Source organism: Berghia stephanieae, chromosome 4 (assembly GCF_034508935.2).
Source record: "Berghia stephanieae isolate SIO BIC M18660-M18661 chromosome 4, UCSD_Bste_1.3, whole genome shotgun sequence".
Taxonomy (NCBI): domain Eukaryota; kingdom Metazoa; phylum Mollusca; class Gastropoda; order Nudibranchia; family Aeolidiidae; genus Berghia; species Berghia stephanieae.
This window is the reverse complement of record NC_088363.1, coordinates 56,503,896-56,521,093: the sequence shown is the minus strand read 5'-3', so window position 1 is coordinate 56,521,093 and position 17,198 is coordinate 56,503,896. Positions and strand designations below refer to the sequence as shown.

At 35.0% G+C, this 17,198-nt stretch overlaps 1 protein-coding gene across 1 annotated transcript; it reads left to right on the top strand.

The window, feature by feature from the left end:
• The first annotated feature begins 316 nt into the window (after window positions 1-316).
• LOC144970873 (prostamide/prostaglandin F synthase-like) lies at window positions 317-12,246 on the top strand. The gene is made up of 6 exons (XM_078910996.1): window positions 317-522; window positions 4,863-5,067; window positions 6,618-6,669; window positions 7,873-7,936; window positions 9,429-9,504; window positions 10,768-12,246. Exons 2-6 carry the CDS (start codon window positions 4,932-4,934, stop codon window positions 10,935-10,937), a joined length of 498 nt encoding a protein of 165 aa, XP_078767122.1. The 5' UTR covers window positions 317-522; window positions 4,863-4,931; the 3' UTR covers window positions 10,938-12,246.
• The last annotated feature ends 4,952 nt before the right edge of the window (window positions 12,247-17,198 follow it).

The window sequence follows — 17,198 nt, the reverse complement described above, 5'->3', positions numbered from 1 at the left end:
CTGTTCTATATGTGTCTTCGATACGGAATATATAAAGATAATTTTCATCGTTTCTTCAACTGCAAATCACTCAAATCAAGATTTACACAAGAATTATATAAGGGTGATAATATGTAGATAGTACCAAATGCTCAACAAAAGATTTAGATAAACAAAACGACGTTAAGCTGGTGTGTGCACGTCAAAATAAATAAATCCTAGATTATGAATAAATAGATAAATAAATAATACGATTTAGAACAAAAGAACGACCGTATAAACCGACCTTGACCTTATTATCACATAACAAGGTTCTAACTCTTCTGCAAGGGAAGACAGTTTGAGTGAGTCATGTCCCGAGATTCTACACTTTCTTCTTGGACTTTAGAGTGGATCGTCATCCTACACTGGTTTCCTATAAAATTGATATACCTGTTTTGGGTGTACGTGTTCAGGTTTGTTTTCGGAGAAGCATACGCAAACGGAACCATGGATCCCTCAAAAATTGCAAACAATCTTGTGAAAAGTGTTGCAACTGGTGAGGTAAGTAGAGAGTCGTAATAAACATAAAGGCTGTCATTATTCCCAGACGCCTGTCTGGGGATAATAAAAATTCGTTATCCCCAGACAGGTGTCTGGGGATAACCAATTTTTGTTATCCCCAGACACCTGTCTGAGGATACTATCCCCAGACGCATTTAGCAAGTGGGCAGAAACATTTTATGCAAAATGCCAAACTAGGCGTGAAAAATACCAAATATTCTGGAAAAAATACTAGTGGTTGTGTCCCAAAACAGTTAATATATCAAGTGATATTTAACACAAGATGAAAGTAAATAGTGATCAAATGTCAAATCCAGCTCTTTAAAAAAAAATATTTTAAAGCAAATGGATCAATGAAATTTCTTTTGTTACTTTGATCTGAAAACGTCAAACTGGCAATTCGACTTTTTATTTTCAACCAGGAAGAAAGTTGTTAATCATCAAATCTGTTCATAGTCCACCAACCATTTAAATTTTCATTACCAACCTACCTGTTAACTTTATTGATCATCTCTTGTTTCTATAATTTGCTCATTCTGGCCACAATTTTGGGGACGACGGGAATAATTTTTATGTCGCGGACGAATTCCTAGGCCATGGTGTTGTCCGCCCCAAAACCCAAAACCCACACCTGTTATTTTCCTGTCTGCTTCGCACAAGACAATACAATTTAGTATCACACGTCCACAAAACTAGATCCAACAACATATTTTTATTCGAATCAGAGATGAAAATAACTACCAAAACAAGGAAGCAAAAATGGTGGAAATATGTTTAGCTCATATATGAATTTAAAATATTCCGATAGCGGTTATGGATAGGCAGCTCAGTGGGTAAGGCCACCTTTCATTTTACTCCTTTTAGCTGCACAGATTCGACCCAGACGCGCCCCCCCCCCCCCCCCCCCCCCCCCCCCCCCCCCCCCCCCCCCCCCCCCCCCCCCCCCCCCCCCCCCCCCCCCCCCCCCCCCCCCCCCCCCCCCCCCCCCCCCCCCCCCCCCCCCCCCCCCCCCCCCCCCCCCCCCCCCCCCCCCCCCCCCCCCCCACTCATTTTTTTTTTTTTTTTTTTTTTTTCCCTTTTTCTTTCTTTCTTCCCAATTGGATTTTTTTGTTTTCACTTTTGTTCGAGTTTAAGCAGAGGTTTTTTTTTTAATCAGTTGAATTTTTATTCTCGATAATATTATTTCATTATTTAATTTGTCTAGATCTATTATTGTTTTTTTTTTTTTTGGTCAATGATAATAATAATAATAATAATTAATAATATAATATAATAATATATAATAATATGTAATATTTGTTATTATTATTACTATTACCATCATAATCTTATTATTTTATCAATAATAGTATTATTTTATTATTAATACTCTTTATATTATATTATTATTATTATTATTTTATTATTATTATTATTATATTATTATTATTATTATAATATTATTATTATTATTATTATTATTATTATTATTATTATTATTATTATTTATTATTATTATTATTATTATTTATTGTTAACACTATTCCCTGCTCCGAGGGAAATCTCTCTTTTTCTTTTTTCTTTTTATATTTTGACCTAAACCTTAGAGTTTTTTGTTTGCTAAACCTTTATGTAAATGTTCCGTTTCAGAGCATGAATTTCTTAAATTGTTTTTATTCTTAAGACAATTATTGTTTTTACTATCTGACCATTTGGTCGCTCTCTGAATATTTCTGTTTGTTTGCTTTTTAATTATTTATTCTTTTTAGACACTATATGAGATCGGAGTGGGGGCGAATATATTTGCTAGAAATTAGAAAAAAAAAAGAAAGAAGAGAGAGAGAGAGAGAGAGAGAGAGAGAGAGAGGAAGAGAGAGAGAGAGAGAGAGAGAGAGAGAGAGTTTAATAATAAAAAAAAAGAGGTGGGGGGAGGATGGATGGGACATTTATCCCTTTCAACGTTCTGTAAAAAGAAGACGGAATTTTAAAAAAAAAAAAAAAAAAAAAAAAGTGACGTTAACAGGATTCGACCCCACAACGTCGATTATGGTCAAACTTCCAGGGCAGACGACTAAACCATTCGGCCATGACACCCACTTCGAAGTTGACGCATATTGTGTATATGTAGGAACAACTGATTTTAATGTTGGTTAATTTTATGTTTTTATAGATATTTTATTAACTTTCCTTATTTCTATGTGCATCTGGAAACTTGCCATATTCTGGAATGTGGATAATTGTTTAAAAGAGCGGAGTTTCAAATATGCGTCTGGGGATAATAAAAATTTGTTATCCCCAGACAGGTGTCTGGGGATAACAAATTTTTATTATCCCCAGACAGGTGTCTGGGGATAATCACAGCGAAACATAAAAGTTGAGTTGTTTTTTTTTTCAGATTCAGTCCACCAAGTCCAAGTCCAAGTGCGACGATCCATAATTATTGATATAATTTAATATAATATAATGAATGATCATACATAACCGTTCATATGCTGCACTGCAATAATATTTTTTTAAAGTACTAATAATGACAATGATATGATCATAAGCAATAACTGCAGTTAGGACTGGTGAATGGAATTACAAATTACACTACACAACAATCCTAATCCGCCTTTAGTCGGTTTGTCGGCTGGGGCTATATACTATTGGGACTCGAGTCTGAAATAGTTTCTTGTGGCTTTTTTTTTACTCAAATTCCAATGCGCATACTTACTTAGAGATACTTAGAGATGATTTCCAGCACAGGTTCTCAATGATCCTCATCGCTGGACTCAGTCAGCAGGTGTCATCTTTGTTTCTTCCGGTTGCAGATTACCGTGAAGACAGAATGTGATGCATGTCTTGTAATCATAGAAGATTTCTTGGTTTTTCCAATAGCTATCCAGTCTGTTCTTGAATGAGTTAATTGAATCAGCACTGACAACTTTCTCTGTGCATGTGCAATCAACGGATTATTCGGACTCAGTCTGGATAGTCTCCCATGACATTGTGGGTTTCTTGTTTTTAATTTTTATTTTTTTTTATTTCAGCTATCAATAATTACATAAAATCGATGTAATATAAAATTAAAGGCTGCAGTTATTCTGACTCTAGTCTGAATAGTCTCCTGTAAAAGTATAGATTTTGTTGGTTTAAAAAAAAACAATATATATATATATATATATATATATATATATATATATATATATATATATATATATATATATATATTGTAATTATTGATAATTAAATAAAATTAATGCCAATCAAAATTACGATTTTAGTAACTATCACCACACAGTCTAAACCCGCTTTAATTGACGAGAAAGACAAAATCATGGATCAATTGGAAGTCCAGATTGAAATTTTAAAAAAAAAGTTAGAACTCTTCAAAAGAAACAAAAGTTAGTCAAAGTAACTGTGATATAAATGAAAAGCCGTGAAAAGCTTATTTAACAACATAAAGCAGTGTCCAAATAAAATCAGGCCAAACATAACCTAGATTTATAATTTAAAAATTACATATTCCGATAGTATGAGACAGGCCACAATCCTTCTACAATCCAAAGTAGAGGTATGAACTGAGTCTGTGTGATATGGGCAAAACAAAATTTATTCTGAACTCATTTTCTATTTCTTTATCAGTTCCATGCACGCACATTGGAGTTTGAGTTCGAATAGCCACAAGAGACTGTTCAGACCCGAGTCTGAATTGCCACTTCGAATGTAAAAATAACAAGTATATAATAGTCACTATCAACAGGTAGTCTAAACCCGCTTTATTTGACGAGAAAAGAAACATCGTAGATCAATTGAAAGTCCAATTAAAAGTTAAAAAGGAAGGAGTTAAAACTCTCCAAAAGGAACAAAAGTCAAAGTAACCGTGGTCTAAAGGAAAAGCTTTTTTAACAACATAACACAATGTCCAAATAAAATGACAAAAAACATACGAACAAACAAAAAACATATTCTGATAGGTGTTGGCAACAATCCTGCTACAGTACGAAGTAGGGATATGAGATAGGTCAGTGTGATATGGGCAAAACAGAATTACTTCTGAACTCTTCCATCTCTAAATCACCCTCTGCCCTCACTGCCCCCCGGAGACTTGAGTCTGAATAGACACTTCGATCCTAGTCGGTTCTATCTCCTCATCTTAGTTTTTGTCACCATCAAATTCAGTTTCTCAGATGGAAAATTAATAATATCTGTTCCGAGTTCAATTAGTGACACAGACATTTAAAAAGTGCATTTTGACTTTTGATTAAATAAAGAAATTGACTGTTGGTATGTACCACTGTTAAAGGTAAAAAAAAAAGTGTTAGAAATAAAACAACATGTGGATTCATGTTTTACTCAACTCTCCTCTCAATTTTCAGATGATAGCCATAGAAACATTTTGGAAGGAATCACCTGTTGTGATCACATTTTTGAGAAGATTTGGATGAATGATGTGTAGGCTGGCTGCCAAGGAAATATCCCAGTTGAAGCCTCGACTTGATGCCAAAAATATTCGCTTTGTGGCTGTCGGTCTTGAGGAACTTGGGGTTGAAGAATTTGTTAAGGGAGAGTTTTTTTCTGGTGGTAAGTCACTTTTCTGTCTTTCCCATGATTTTATCTTTTAACAAATTAGGTTAGTTTAGAGCCAAAGCCCCCAATGGTAAATTAATTATGTGTCGTCTGGTCATGTCTTTCTCATAATTTTATCATTTAATTGAAAGACCTTCCATATACAGGCACCACTCAGGGAAGACCTGTGATTATACTATAAATGTCATAGGTTTTATATAATACATATTAAACAATAATATACATAGCATAATATTAATGGCATATATAGATATAATATTTTTGACAGTTAAGACTTTCCATGAAAGTATAGAGTATAACCATTAATCTAGGTAATATTCTCAAGAGATGCTTTGAAAGACTTATACCTATTAGTGAATGTTTCAAATCATATCTAAGAAATTTAAGATAGATTTAATATATTAATGAATGCAAAGCAAAAAAAAAAAAGAAGATGAGAGCCTAAAATACGGGTTACTTCCCTCGTTATGAGATTTTGTCATTTGGCGGATAATCTGTGGAAGAATGATAACCAAAACTCCCAGAATTTGTTCTGCTGCTTTCTACTGGCCATAGTTTAATAAAACTAATGATATTTCGGCTATTTTTAATTGTTAATTTGCCTGATACAGATATTATATAGGATGTCTAAAGCTACAACAAACCTTTCAAAGATGTTCACACGGCTGCATCTCGATTGCAAATCCAAATGATCTATAAAATTATTGAAAACAAATCATTTTTCTGGTCTGATATAGATAAATTTGTTGGGGTTTTTTTTCCTTTGGATAAATACCACTTTAACTCCAGGTTAGCAAATCAGTATATTTACTATTATTGAAGTGGCGCCTGTATGAAGAATTTCAGCCATTTAATCAAATTATGTCAATTTATTTAGAGCCAGAATCCCTAATGATATAAATTAGACCTATAGTTTGTCTATTTTATTATATTTTTATCATTTATATGGAAGATGTTGCATATGTTTTAAATTAAATTCTGCAGTTAAATATTTGCTTCAGCTAGGTCTGAAACCTGCTTGTGCTTCTGGAAGATGTTCCTCCACTTCACCTTTCAGACGATCATGTTATTATTTTTTGTAACATCTTGTGAGCATGGCAGATCAGGTTATAGATCTTAAGTTTTGACATTGTCGAGAGTTGATTTTTTCTTGGAGAGTGGGATGATAAGGCATTTATTTAATCTTATTTATATCAAATTTCAAATGCCAAAAGTGTGAAATCCGTTAGTATCCGATAATTTTCCAGACACAGTTTTTAAAATGGTGTGAAGCTGGTTAGTCATTCAGAGAGAAAGACTGTCTGGTATGTCAGATGAGAGGAGGTTGATGAGGGAGGGGGGGGGGGCATTTAAAGAGTAGATGAGAGAAGTGGTGGCAATGAAGGAGGAAAATCGAGAAGAGTTGTAGCCGAAACATGTCTCAATGTGTGTACAAAAGAGAAAGGGGGGGGGAATTGATAATGTACGTTGTCTGTGAGAGAGAGAATTTTGGATCAAGTTTGCAATCAAGGAAAAGTGATTTCATTTCTATTCTAACTTTTCAGAATTGTACATTGATTTAAAGAAGGAATGCTACAAGAAACTCGGGTTTAGCAGGTGAGTAATGTGTTTCACAAATAAACATTTTATTAAAGGAATAGTACAAGTTTGTGTGCTTATCTTGGCTTTTTAAAATTTGAACTCAATAGGTAATGTCAAGGTCTATTTCATAAAAAGAAAATTTATATCTGGTTGATCCAGACATACATTATAGTCTTCTGGGATGGGTCATAAATATTTGTTAATTTAGTTTGGGTCTGACTTTATAAATGAAATATACCATCACTGTACTAATATCACACTTCTTCAATAACATACAAACACTTAACTTTACCTCATCAAAATACCAATTATACGCTCTGGGGACAATCTACCAGAGACTTTAAAAATCCAACCATATATGTCAGTGCCATTAATCATTGAACAATATCTCTGCCACAAAGTTCTTCAGAGACTGTAGCTGTGGTTTTAATATAAGAAGAAGACAATTCAAAATGTTTTGGTGCTCTTCACAGCTTGGACTGTGCTTATACAATATTGTGTATGATTGAGAATTGTTCTTTTTTTTTGTTTGTATTTTACTGTTTTGCTTTTCTTTTTTTTTTTTAACACTACATTTCTTGCTGATGTTAGAATTGTTGGGTCAATGTGTCAGAATAGCCTGTTGGCAATGACCTTTGTCTTAGATTTAAAAGTTATATGATAGTTCTCTCTGTGTTTTTGTGGTCATTATTCCTGTTTGATCAATGGAGTTTGAAAGCCACTTGTCACGCTTTACTGAACAGAAAAAGTGCTTAAGACCACTTGTGTTAGTTTTAGTTTCTAGCATATTTGACAAGAAAGATGCCCCTTACGCATGAATAGAATCCAATCTTCATATTCCCTTGGTTTGGTAAATAATGTCGATGTTACCTTTGAGCCAACTCCCAACTCAAGTGGCCATTTTCTGTATACGTGCAAGGATTTGATGTGTGCATCAGGCATTTTTCTGTGAGTGAATTCTGATAAATTAACTTATGGATGACAAGACGACTTTTGTTTTTAAATGCAAAAAGTAATCTTTACATAGATATAAGACTTAAAAAACAGACTTGTAAACTCGGTCGACAGCAAATGGAAGGGGATTGGAATTATTATCAGATAATTGTATACAAGGTTGAGCTTGATTTTTTCCATCTTGAATTGTAGGATTTTTTTGGTTTAAGAGCTCATTGAATATTGAGTCCACTATATCCTTCTCTTTTACTATTGTTATTTCAGGATGAATTTGTTCTCAGCCATTGGATCAGTTTTGGGTAAACATGGAAGGAATGCTATCTCGGAGGTAACTTGATATTTTTTATATTTATATATAAATGGTATTCTTGTTCTTCCCTAAATGCTGGCTGGGGTTCCTACCTCCCATAGTGGGCAGGGAGGTACTTATTGTGTCTTCTATCCCCCTATATCTGTTTTCCAACTTGCATTCTGTCTTTGTCTTAGAATGGGATTGCTTGGTTTTGTCCTGGCCCTGGTCTTGGTCCGAGCTGGGAGGGAAACAGTTAAATGCATAGTTATTGTTTTGGAGATGATATTTTTTTCCTTGTAAATCATCTCTCTGTTATGTATTATATTTGTTATAATTTATAATGTAAGCATTTGAGTGTGTTCCTCTTAGTGGGGGCCGTGCTTGTGTCCGGATGAGACTTATTGGTGATCTCAAACTTAAGTACATTGATGGTATGCTCTTGGAATCTACATCTGATCCCTATTTGTTATCAGTTCCCCTTTGTCTTACTTTTTCTTGGATGCTTTAATTGTAATTCTAGAACTTTTTACTATCCCATTTTCTTCCTTTTTACTGGCGCTGATATAACCTAAATGTGTTGCAAGCGCCGTAAAACCCTTAAAAACAAAAACTTCCCTAAATGGCAATTTATTTTCAAGTGACAAGAATCACTCTGGGTCATCCATCATAAGTACAATGTTATTTGAGAGCTGAAGGTCATGCAGCATGGCAGATGGGACGTGAGCTTGGTATCTCTGTTACAAAGCGAGGACCAAACTGCAGTACCACACTTGAGTAACATTATATGTAAGCCTGGATGATACTTTTCTTAGCTCTGGGTCACTTATGTGACATCTAAAGGAGTAAACTTTTAAACACTTTTTGGTCTTGTCTGTGATGAGTTATTTCTTTATTTTATTCTCTCTCTCTCTCTCTCTCTCTCTCTCTCTCTGTCTCTGTCTCTCTCTCTCTCTCTCTCTCTACCTCCCTCCGTCTCTCTCTCTACCTCCTCTCTCTCTCTCTCCTCTCTCTCTCTCTCTCTCTCTCTCTCTGTCTCTCTCTGTCTCTCTCTGTCTCTCTCTCTGTCTCTCTCTCTCTACCTCCCTCCGTCTCTCTCTCTCTCTCTCTCTCTCTCTCTCTCTCTCTCTCTCTCTCTCTCTCTCTCTCTCTCTCTCTCTCTCTCAATTGTATAATTGTGTTGATTGTAAAAATGATAAACTTTGCATTTAGATAGAGTTCATCCCAGATTATGATGATGACATTTAGAATTCATTGATGTCCTGATTAGAGATAAGTAGATGTATATCAGATATCTTGGCACTATTATTGGCACTTCCCAGTTAGAATTTCAAGTTTTGCTTTATTTTCTTTTCAATCAGGCGCCTTTTTTTCAAACATTTCTTTTCAACAAAAATCCAAAATGTCTTTAAAACAGACAACGTATGTTCATCCTTGTCTTTCACAGGATCTACAACAAAATTTTACTTAGAAAATCATGTTATTATATTATTATTAGCATATTACTAACATTATTATTTTATTCTAACAGAGCAAGGAAAAGAAGACTGGTGGTAATTTAGCTGGTGATAGTTTTCAAAATGGAGGGTCCCTGGTTGTAGATAAAGGTAAACTTAAGGCTTCCTGACTCTGAGACCTGGGGTCACCAGGAAGCTGCATAATTGGCAAATGAAAATTAAGTGCATACAATCAATACTTTTTACTACAAGCCCTTTCCCTGTACTATGTAAGATAATAATATGGCTGGGATGAGGCCTTCTACCCTCCCCTAGTCGAATATCTGATTTCCTTTTCCATATAACTGTTTGTCCTTATCATGTAATAATATTACTTTTATTTGCCGTGTCCTTAGCCCAGAGGGTAACAGTCAAATGTTACATGTTTTTTCTCGGGGATTAAAGGGAAGGGATGACTTTTTTTTTTTTACCTTGCAAATCATCTCTCTTGCTCTGTTTTGTACTTTAATATTTTTTTGTTTTTGTTTTGTTTATTTGATTGTTTTTATATGTGTTAGCATTCTTCTTAGGTGGATCCTCTGCCTGTCTCACAAGAAAGCTCATTAATAGATTATTTTTGGAATCCAATTCTGTTTCCTACTTGAACCAATCTCCTTTGATACATTTTCTCGGTTGCTTTCGATAACAGATCTAGACTTTTTTGTGACTATCCCATCTTTTTCCTTTTGCTAGTACTGAAATTACCTATAAGTGTCGCAAGCACTGTAAAACACATAAAAACAAACAACAGCAAAAAGGGGTTAACCTAAATTTAAGTGACTTGGTTATCTGTTTCATTTTTTGTCAAATTCTAACCTAGCATCTCGATTCGTTCCACAGCGATAATTTTTTTTTCTTTTCTTTATTTTAAAAAAAATAAATTGCCAATAGCATTGTAGCTCATGGCTAGAATCACTAGAATCTTTGCCATTGTTATTACTCTGAGTTGAAACATATATTATTAGTCCATCCAAAGAATGGGTTTTTCCTTTAAATTTGATGTCAAATTTGCTTTTAAGTGTTTATCTTAAGAATTTTTCATCTAAATTGTTGGTGTATCAGGCCATCATTCATTAGATTACTTAAATAAAATGGTCCCATCCAGTGGTGCTAAAGTATTCATAATTGGGATAATAAACTATAGCCGGGTATAGTGACTGAAAATCTGAAAAAAGTTAAGGTCTGTTATTCAGTCATGAGAGCTTGTTGTTTATAATTATTGAGTTCTTTCCCTTTATACCTATTAATATTTACTTTAAAAAAAAATTAAATTTCCCTTTTCTTATTTTTGTTCTCTTTTTTAAAATAACTTTCAACTGTAGTTTTACCACTTTTTAAAAATGTATTATTTATATTTCTTTCTCCTGAAATCAGGTGGCAAGGTTCTGTTGACTTACAGACAAGAACACCCAGCTGATCATGTGGATCTTAATGAAGTGCTGAAATCACTTGGGATGGAAGGGGATTTGGGCAATAAATCAGCCAATGCAGAAGTAGCAGCCATGGAATGTAATGAAGAAGCTTGTGCCTTGCCTTCTAAGTAGTAATCAGCAGAGTGTGACGATAAGGATTTTGCCGTGTAATTGTTGTTCAAGTTGAGAGGCTCTTCACCTTGGTACAATACCCAGTATCAAGTCAACTAAAATTGTTTAAAATGAAAGACTTTTCTTCAATTCTCAATTGTTGATTGAATGAAATAAACTTTCCTCTTTATTATATCAAAGTGAAAATAATCTGAAGTAGAGGTTAGCTGAGAAATAAATGACATTGCAAAGATTTGGTACTGCGTCAAGGTGAAAAACTCTTTAGCAGGATTAAATATCAAAAGTCAAGTCTAACCAAATACCATTCAAATTATGTATAAAGCGAGCCAAATGAATTTAAAAGTTTTGTTGGGGTTTTATGGGGGTTTTTAAAGCATAAATTTAGTTGCAAATTCTCATATATGTGGAAGAAAATCCTTTGGATTTTACATTTCAATTATAAAAAATGGCACATCATCTGTCACTGCTATCTACAGATATTGGTGTACGAGCACTAGTTATTAGACCACTATTTGAGAATCACTTACAATAGTTATGGATTTATACCGTGCTAATTTAGTTTCTGTGGCGTTTTTTTCGGGTTTTTTTTTTTTTTTTTAATTCAAATTTGACATTGTTTCGTTAAGTTACTATATATAAGTGAATGATTTTGTGAGCTTGTGAATGTGTAATGGTTATTCTCCGTTGTCGATAATTCATACATCAATTTAGATTTATATGCAACTAAGTTAGTGTTATTATTTTTAATGTGATCAATGGTGTCAATCAGCAAAATGATGCATGGGATTCTCACACTTGCACAAACAAAAACAGTACTTATGACGACAAGTCATCTAAACCTTCATTGGCGGTGTCATGTCTGATGATAGTAGAGCTGTTGTGTTTATGATTTGTGTGAATTCCTCAGATTTTGTTCCCTTTTTTTTTTAAATTTCAAGCTCATCTACACCATAAATAGTCACATTGTGGTCATCAGCAAATTATGCCATAATTGTTGCTATACTTATGAATGTGCTTCTGCTCTTGTTTGAAGATGAAATGATGTATTTTTCTTCTTTTTTTTTGTTACTCTTTCTACCACAACACAGTACCCTCTGATATTAATTTTAAGACATAGATCATTTTTTTAAAATACTTTTGTTCGCGTTTTTTAAAAAACCCCAAAAAAGTTTGTATCCCTGGTTCAATGTTTAGAATAAAATGGCGAAAATTAAACATTCCTAAATAATTTTCCATATAAACAGATATCTTTTTATATAATTTATTACCTTATTACTTGCTTTACATCAATAAACAACTTTCTATTTTCTTTTTGGAGTCTTTACATTCTTATGTCTCTAAAAGGCATTATTTGTGGTAAAACAGTGATCATTAGATCATTGCTGATCTTTACTTAAGGAGTGCTGACCTCCCATAGTTGGCAGGGAGGTACATGCTGTGTCTTCTATCCCCCCATACCCGTTTTCCAATTGTTTCCTGTTGTTGTCTTGGAATGAGATTACTTAGTTTTGTCCTGACCCTGGCTGGGAAGGAAACAGTCGAATGTATAGTTATAGTATTGGGAGATGATATCTTTTTCCTTGTAGATCATCTCTCTGTTATGCATTGTATTATGTTTAGTTTACATATTATATTATATGATTTGTAAACATTTGAGTGTATTCCTCTTAGTTGGGACCAGTGCTTGTGTCTGGATGAGACTTTTAGGTGATCTCAAACTAAGTACTTTGACGGTGTGCTCTTGGAATCTACATCTGTTCCCTGTTTGAACCAATTCCCCTTTGTTTCACCTTTTCTTTTGTGTTTTAATTGTAATTCTAGAACTTTTTACTATCCCATTTTCTTCCTTTTTCCTGGGCCTGATATGACCTTAATGTGTTGCAAGCGCCGTAAAACCCTTTAAAACAATTACTTAAGGAGTGGATTTCGGGGGGGGAGGGGGGGGGGGGGGATTGATTTATTTGACCGGCTGATTTTTTTTCCTTTTCTTCAGAAAAAAAAGAAAGAAAAGAGAGCTAAAATTCCATATTTCTCAAATTTTGAGATACTTTCAAACTTTTCACCTGGGCCCATTTTCATGACCGAGGACTTTACTAGTCTAGTAAATGACTTGCTAGTCTTAAGCCTAAACGAAGCAAGTGACTAAAACAAATCGGATTTCATGAACGTTTTCTAGTCTCGGACTAGCTAGGCTCTTGCATAGAAGTGGGTGTTGTAAGGACGGTGACTAATTCAGCTGTTTTGTGCTGGTAACATCCCGCTCTCTCGTACATGATGGCCTGTAAGATACCCACTCGCATACTGTCAATGCAAAAGATTTCCAAAGAGGAAATTAGCAACACATCCGGTATAAAGAAATTTCGTTCTTTTTATACTTTAACTTGCTTTTGTCATTATGAATCAATTCACGTGATATTGACTTTGGACTGATAGACTACAATGGTGTCCACAGTCTATATTTAAGACAATGAAACTCAAAAAGAATTTATTAACCAAAAAAAAGATTAAACAAATAAAGGAAAAAGTATGATCTGATGAATCCTATTAAATTCAGTCAGTCACAAAGCCAGCAGAATAAATTTTGTCTCCGCTATGCTTTCAAAGAACTTTTTTTGGTTGTTCTTTGCCTCAAAGCCTTCAATTTCTCGGCTTCCTTCACCGGCAACTCCCTAGCCGATTAGATTCTGTACTTTCGATGATCTGCTTATCGTATAGTTTTTTTAAAGCCAGTGTCAATAGCGACAGGACACTTTTTGCCTTTGTCATTCATAACCAACGTATTTGAACCAAAAAGAACAAATGTTGGTCATTTTAATCAATTTTTATAAGGTTTTCGGGTCAAAATGAGAAATAAGATTGCATAACACATCCTACATGTGTTGCTGTTGGCTAGGGACCCCTTGTAAAGTGCTTAGAGCACGTTTAGCGGATATTGCGCTACATAAAAGTGCAGTTTTATTTTTGTTTTTTTGTACACAGCATTTTCTCTCTCTCTCTCTCTCTCTCTCTCTCTCTCTCTCTCTCTCTCTCTCTCTCTCTCTCTCTCTCTCTCTCTCTCTCTCTCTCTCTCTCTGTGTGTGTGTGTGTGTGTGGGTGGGTTTCCTGACCTCCCATTGTGGGCAGGGAGATACTTAATGTGTCTTCTGTCCCCCTATATCTGTTTTCCAACTTGCTTTCTGTCTTTGTCTTGGAGGATTGAGATTACTTGATTGTGTCCTGGCCCTGACCGGAGTTCTTGGCTGAGAGGGAAACAATCAAATGCATAGTTGTTTTTGTGAGAATATTTTTTTCTTTGTAAAGCATCTCTCTGTTATGTGTTCTTTTATTTTTTTATTTTTAACATGATTTGTAAACATGTGAGTGTATTCCTCTTAGTGGGATCTTGTGCTGGTGTCTTGGTGACACTTTTATATGATCTCAAACTAAGTTATGAGATAGTGTGCTCTTGGAATCTACATCTGTTTCCTATTTTAACCAATTCCTCTTTGTCTTACCTTTTCTTGGGTGCTTTAATTGTAATTCTAGTACTTTTTACTGTCCTATTTTCTTCATTTTTACTGGCGCTGATATGACCTTATTGTGTTGCAAGCGCCGTAAAACCCTTAAAAACAAACAAATACAAAATCCGCCAACCATAAATAACGTTCCAGCCCCCAAATCTATGTGTAACCTTGAACAGTTAGTTTATAGTCTGATTAAAATAACTTAGTAAGGGCTAATCCCATAAAAAACTCTAAAAACAATAACAAAGAGCTGAGTGACGTCAATTTCGTTCCTTCTCTGCACATCAAAGAACTTAACTCACTCTATCCACTCTCTCCTCCTTCAGTACATAGGTACCTATTCTCTATCATCACATTCTTGTGCGTCTATGCTTATGGTATGACACTCGCCTTCGAATTGGAAGGTCCTGGGTGTGAGTCCCGCTCTGAGCGGCGCATAGTTGAGTTCTTCGAAAAGGCCCTTTTTTACTCGCAAATGAGTATCTTGCTATTGTCTCTGTCGATAAGAAATGCTTTGAGCACGCTTAGTGGGTATTGTTCTATATAAAAGCGCATTTTTTACACATCACCCTTCCCCCCGCTCTCTCTCTCTCTCTCTCTCTCTCTCTCTCTCTCTCTCTCTCTCTCTCTCTCTCTCTCTCTCTCTCTCTCTACATTACATTATTATAGCTAAATTTCCACATATGATAAGAGAATCTTGAACGGTTATTGATGCTATGAGTTTAGGTACAATAACTTACCAACACGTTTATAGGCATTGATATAATTTTGTGAGAACTAATCACTAGAATGGCTGTCTTAAAACAGTAACAAAGGGTTGAGTGACGTCGATTGATTTATTGATGTAATTTAGTAAGCAAGACGGAAAATAGAATTGAGAGGCAGTGACTTGGACCGGTGACGGTCGGTTTGTAATCCATCCTGTGTATGAGCAAAAATCTCGTGTGACTGTTTGCTCCCCCCCACCTCTAGAAGGAGCAAAATCTAGCGTACGGTACTTTTCAAGAAGTCCGAAGCCAACAGCAAGACTTAATATGAAGGATTAGACTCCCAAGTGCGATGGGAGAACTGTAAAGAGTCTTTTCCCAGTACTCAAATTTGCGCTGCCCACGCAGGTACTCGAACCAGGAAAGTGCTGTATGGAGGCGAGTGCCATGGCAAAAGACCGCAAATTCATCAACATTACATTGTCTTCATATTACTATTTCAAAATTTTGCAAAGAAAATGATCTGGGTGAGGTTCCTGACCTCCCATAGTGGGCACGGAGGTACATACTGTGTCCTCTATCCCCCTATATCTGTTTTCCAACTTGCTTTCTGTCTTTGTCTTGGAATGAGATTACTTGGTTTTGTCCTGGCCCTGGCCGGAGTCCTAGCTGGGAGGGAAACAGTTAAATGCATAGTTATTGTTTTGGGAGATGATATTTTTTTCCTTGTAAATCATCTCTCTGTTATGTCCTGTATTATGTTTTGTTTACCTATTAGATATGATTTGTTAACATTTGAGTGTATTCCTGTTAGTGGGGACCTGTGCTTGTGTCTGGGTGAGACTTTTAGGTGATATCAAACTAAGTACTTTGATAGTGTGCTCTTGGAATCTACATCTGTTCTCTATTTGAACCAGTTCCCCTTTGTCTTACCTTTTCTTTTGTGCTTTAATTTTAATTCTAGAACTTTTTACTATCCCATTTTCTTCCTTTTTACTGGCGCTGATATGACCTTAATGCGTTGCAAGCGCCGTAAAACCCTTAAAACAAAACAAAAACAAAGAAAATGATGAGTTTTGCAGAAGAAAATAAGTAAATTTTGCAGGTTTCTAAATAGAATGTTGTATCACACCTAACAACTAATTACATGCAACCCATGTATTAAAATATCCCCACGGAATTATGCAATTTCTAACTCAAAAAATGGCAAATTTTTCCCGAAATTATGCTGATTTGGAAATAGGCACAAAGTTGGGAAAACAAAATTACAATAACAAAATTGCTGTCAATGAAATTTTTATAATAAAGAAGTGAAAAATTCGGACATGACCTTTTATTTTACTTAGATAAAAAGTCACATCCGAATTTTAAAAAAAAATAATCGAAGCATTTGTCAAAAATTTGCAAAACGTGCTGATTTTGCGGTTGCAGTGCAAATCAGAAAATTTTCCCTAATTTGCGGCCGCAAGCTGTGCAAAAAACCGCGGGGCCAGTTTAAGTATCTTACAGAACATGCTTAAGACGAATTAATGGAAATAACAAACGCGGGTCTTGGCCAAATTATATTATCTTTCCCGTTATAATTTCTATAAAATAAAGGACTCCTGGTTTAAAGAATTATGATACTGATATAAAGAAATAATCTTCAGCATTGGGTTGTTCTTTATATATCCTTATACTACCGGCACTGCATATCTTCTCTAATGTAATTCATCTTCGTTTTCATACATTTTCTCAGATCCTTAGTTCTTTGATCTGTAATTACCTATATCTTTAAACGTTCCATCGATCACGTTTACTTTTTAGAAACGGACAAAAAGAAAATATTTTTCCATAGCTGATCAATCTCTCTCTCTCTCTCTCTCTCTCTCTCTCTCTCTCTCTCTCTCTCTCTCTCTCTCTCTCTCTCTCTCTCTCTCTCTCTCTCTCTCTCACACAGTTAACTGATATCCTTCATTTTATACATTATTTCACTTTATCTTATCTTCTCCTGTCTTTCTTTGTCTCGCTTCACGTATTATCTCCATACAATCTTCATCCCCATCGAGTTA